Raw genomic sequence first — 2,853 nt, forward strand, 5'->3', positions numbered from 1 at the left:
ATAACCTCCTTATCTATCCACCTATACGACAAGCACTATTAAAATCTATTTCTTGCAGGCATGGTCGACTGCTTCGTCCGCATCCCCAAGGAGCAGGGTGTCTTGGCTTACTGGCGCGGTAACTTGGCTAATGTTATTCGTTATTTCCCGACGCAGGCTCTCAACTTCGCCTTCAAGGACAAGTACAAGCAGGTCTGTTTTGTTTTGTTTTGTTTTAAGGTGTTTGGGGGGTAACTTTATCGTTTTTTTTTTAAATATTAAGATTGTTGTAGGTTGTTCAGGAATCACATTGTCCAGCATGAAATTAAAGGTTACTTCATGTTGATTTCAACTCGTGAATCTCCTCTAATACGTTTTCATATTTTTGAAACCTGAGAACATAGAGCCATTGTATAATTATAAGTACTTATAGTCCTTCAAATACCTTTGAATCTTTGAATAACAACTTCAGAAACAAGCCTAAAGAAAAGTCAGACTTGAAAAACGTGCCGTACAAATACACCGAAAATAGCTTCTGAAAACCGGCTGCCGGAGCGGGGACTTGTATAGTACGTCCATTGCCGGCTGTGAATGGTCATAAGGCCGCACGTGCCAAGGGTGTTACGCAGGTTCTCCCACCCTCGTGAAGTTTTGGCACTGTGCCAGCTTCCGTGGGCTTGGCACTGTCTGTTTCTTTGTGATTTCTAAATTATGTTACGTTAAAAAATGGACTGATTGTTAATTAATGTGTTCGAGTAATCGTTGTCTATCGTTTCGATTTCAAAATTCCGTTGTTTAAATTTGTGGATTGAAGGTTATTTTTTCTCAGCTGCTCCTCGGAATTTTTTTTTTTCAAGTTTCGTTTTAATTCCGTGTCGAGCCATTTCGAATATCTTATAATCTACAGTTATGTCATACTTGAGATGGATTTCTCAGAAACATCGTAGTCATTTTCATCGGACTTCTGTTCTAACGTTTGAAAGTAAACGTTCATAGCTAGTCATCTCTTCATTTGGGATGGTTATGAGACAGTTCTGAGGTACTTCTATGTTTTCTAAGGGTGAAGAATATTATGTATAATTAGCAAGTTATGTCACATTGCCAAACGTAATGGGATATTTTTTTTAGTCTTTCTAGTTTTGTAACTATTATTCTAAGATGTTTATTTATACTATATTCAATTTTTACTTTATAGGTTTTCCTTGGTGGCGTAGACAAGAAGACACAGTTCTGGAGGTTCTTCCTTGGTAACTTGGCTTCCGGTGGTGCCGCTGGTGCAACGTCCCTTTGCTTCGTCTACCCCCTTGATTTCGCTCGAACCAGGTGAGGCATGTTATATTAAAGCAAATGCAATGTAATTACAACAATAGCATTAGCGTAGTTGTCTTTGTCTCTATTTCATAATTGTTGCCTGGTATATGAATGAGGAAAACTCGAATGCATTCGAACCCTGCGCTTCGCACTCACGAGCCTTGATTTCTTCCTCCTTAGGCTTGCTGCCGATATCGGCAAGGGCGCCGGCCAGCGTGAATTCACAGGCTTAGGAGACTGCCTCGTCAAGATCTTCAAGGCTGATGGCCTCGGTGGCTTGTACCGCGGCTTCGGCGTGTCTGTGCAGGGCATCATCATCTACCGCGCCGCCTTCTTCGGCCTCTACGATACCGCAAAGGGCATGCTGCCAGATCCTAAGAGCGCTGGCCTCATCGTCTCATGGGCTATTGCGCAGACCGTGACCACCGTCTCCGGCATCATCTCCTATCCCTTCGACACTGTGCGTAGGCGCATGATGATGCAGTCTGGTCGCAAGGGTGCTGACATTATCTACAAGAACACCATCGACTGCTGGAAGAAGGTCGCTAAGAACGAGGGTACTGGTGCCTTCTTCAAGGGTGCCTTCTCCAACATCCTTCGTGGTACTGGTAAGTGGACCTCCTCATTTGTTGTTTTGGGGGGTATGGGGATGCTGTCATTGGACAGTAGGAATTATGGATGAAGAGGTAGGATACAGAAGCCAAGTTGGACAATCCACTTGCGGCTCGCTCGTGGCTTAAGTAGAGAGCACGATTTTTAACACAGTTTTCTACTGTATGTAGAAATCCTACAAACAGTTCATCATCACATAGACAACTTTCCCAGTCAAATTCATCGACAAAAAAAAGTTGCGACGTTATGTTCAAAACCAGAAAATAACCACCCAATTTCCCCCTCTAGGTGGTGCCCTGGTGCTGGTGCTCTACGACGAAATCCAGCTCCTGCTCTTCGGAACCAAGTCTGGCGGCGGCGAATAGACATCAATGACAAGACTTCTTGCTTCCTTCGTCTCTTTCTTTCCACGACCTAAAGCGGTTTGCGAAAAGAAAAATAAGTGAAGCAAGCAAGAAACCGAGAGAACGATGAGTGTGTGGGGGAAAGGCGGTGAAAATAACTGAGCTTTACACGCACATGGGACACCTACAGCTGTAGCTCATCACTGTTTCACCTTGTGTATAGTACATAGTTCCGTGGAACTTCATGCAGATTCTGTCAAGAAGTAGACTACAGGTTTGTTTATACAAATCCAAAGCATTTTTTTTGGAAGTGACTCGGACCATAAATTTTGTAAAAAGAAGTAATATATGTGTATATTTATTGTTGATATGCATAGTTCTACATCACACGAGAGACCCGACTGGTGAAACCATTCCTGTAATGCTCGTATATTTTAAGTTATATAAATGAAACAAATCAAGTCTTTTTCTTATTTCGCCACTCGCAAGCAGAGCGATAATGTTTTCTTTTATAGAGGAGTAAAACAAACCCCCCAAAAATGACAAAAGTAGTAAGAGACCGAGAGAGGGAGAGAAAGAGTATGTGTATATATGTATATATGTGTGG

At 42.4% G+C, this 2,853-nt stretch overlaps 1 protein-coding gene across 1 annotated transcript in view; it reads left to right on the top strand.

Annotated features, from left to right (window-relative positions):
* The window catches only part of LOC119587997 (ADP/ATP translocase 1-like), a 4,393-nt gene extending 1,686 nt beyond the window's left edge, over positions 1–2,707 (top strand). Inside the window, exons 2-5 of the mRNA XM_037936718.1 lie at positions 59–192; positions 1,175–1,302; positions 1,471–1,898; positions 2,191–2,707. Coding sequence (XP_037792646.1) covers positions 59–192; positions 1,175–1,302; positions 1,471–1,898; positions 2,191–2,267 — 767 coding nt within the window. The 3' untranslated portion in view covers positions 2,268–2,707. The remainder of the gene's footprint in view (positions 1–58; positions 193–1,174; positions 1,303–1,470; positions 1,899–2,190) is intronic.
* The last annotated feature ends 146 nt before the right edge of the window (positions 2,708–2,853 follow it).

This window comes from Penaeus monodon, chromosome 23 (genome assembly GCF_015228065.2).
Source record: "Penaeus monodon isolate SGIC_2016 chromosome 23, NSTDA_Pmon_1, whole genome shotgun sequence".
In the NCBI taxonomy this organism is placed as follows: Eukaryota; Metazoa; Arthropoda; class Malacostraca; order Decapoda; family Penaeidae; genus Penaeus; species Penaeus monodon.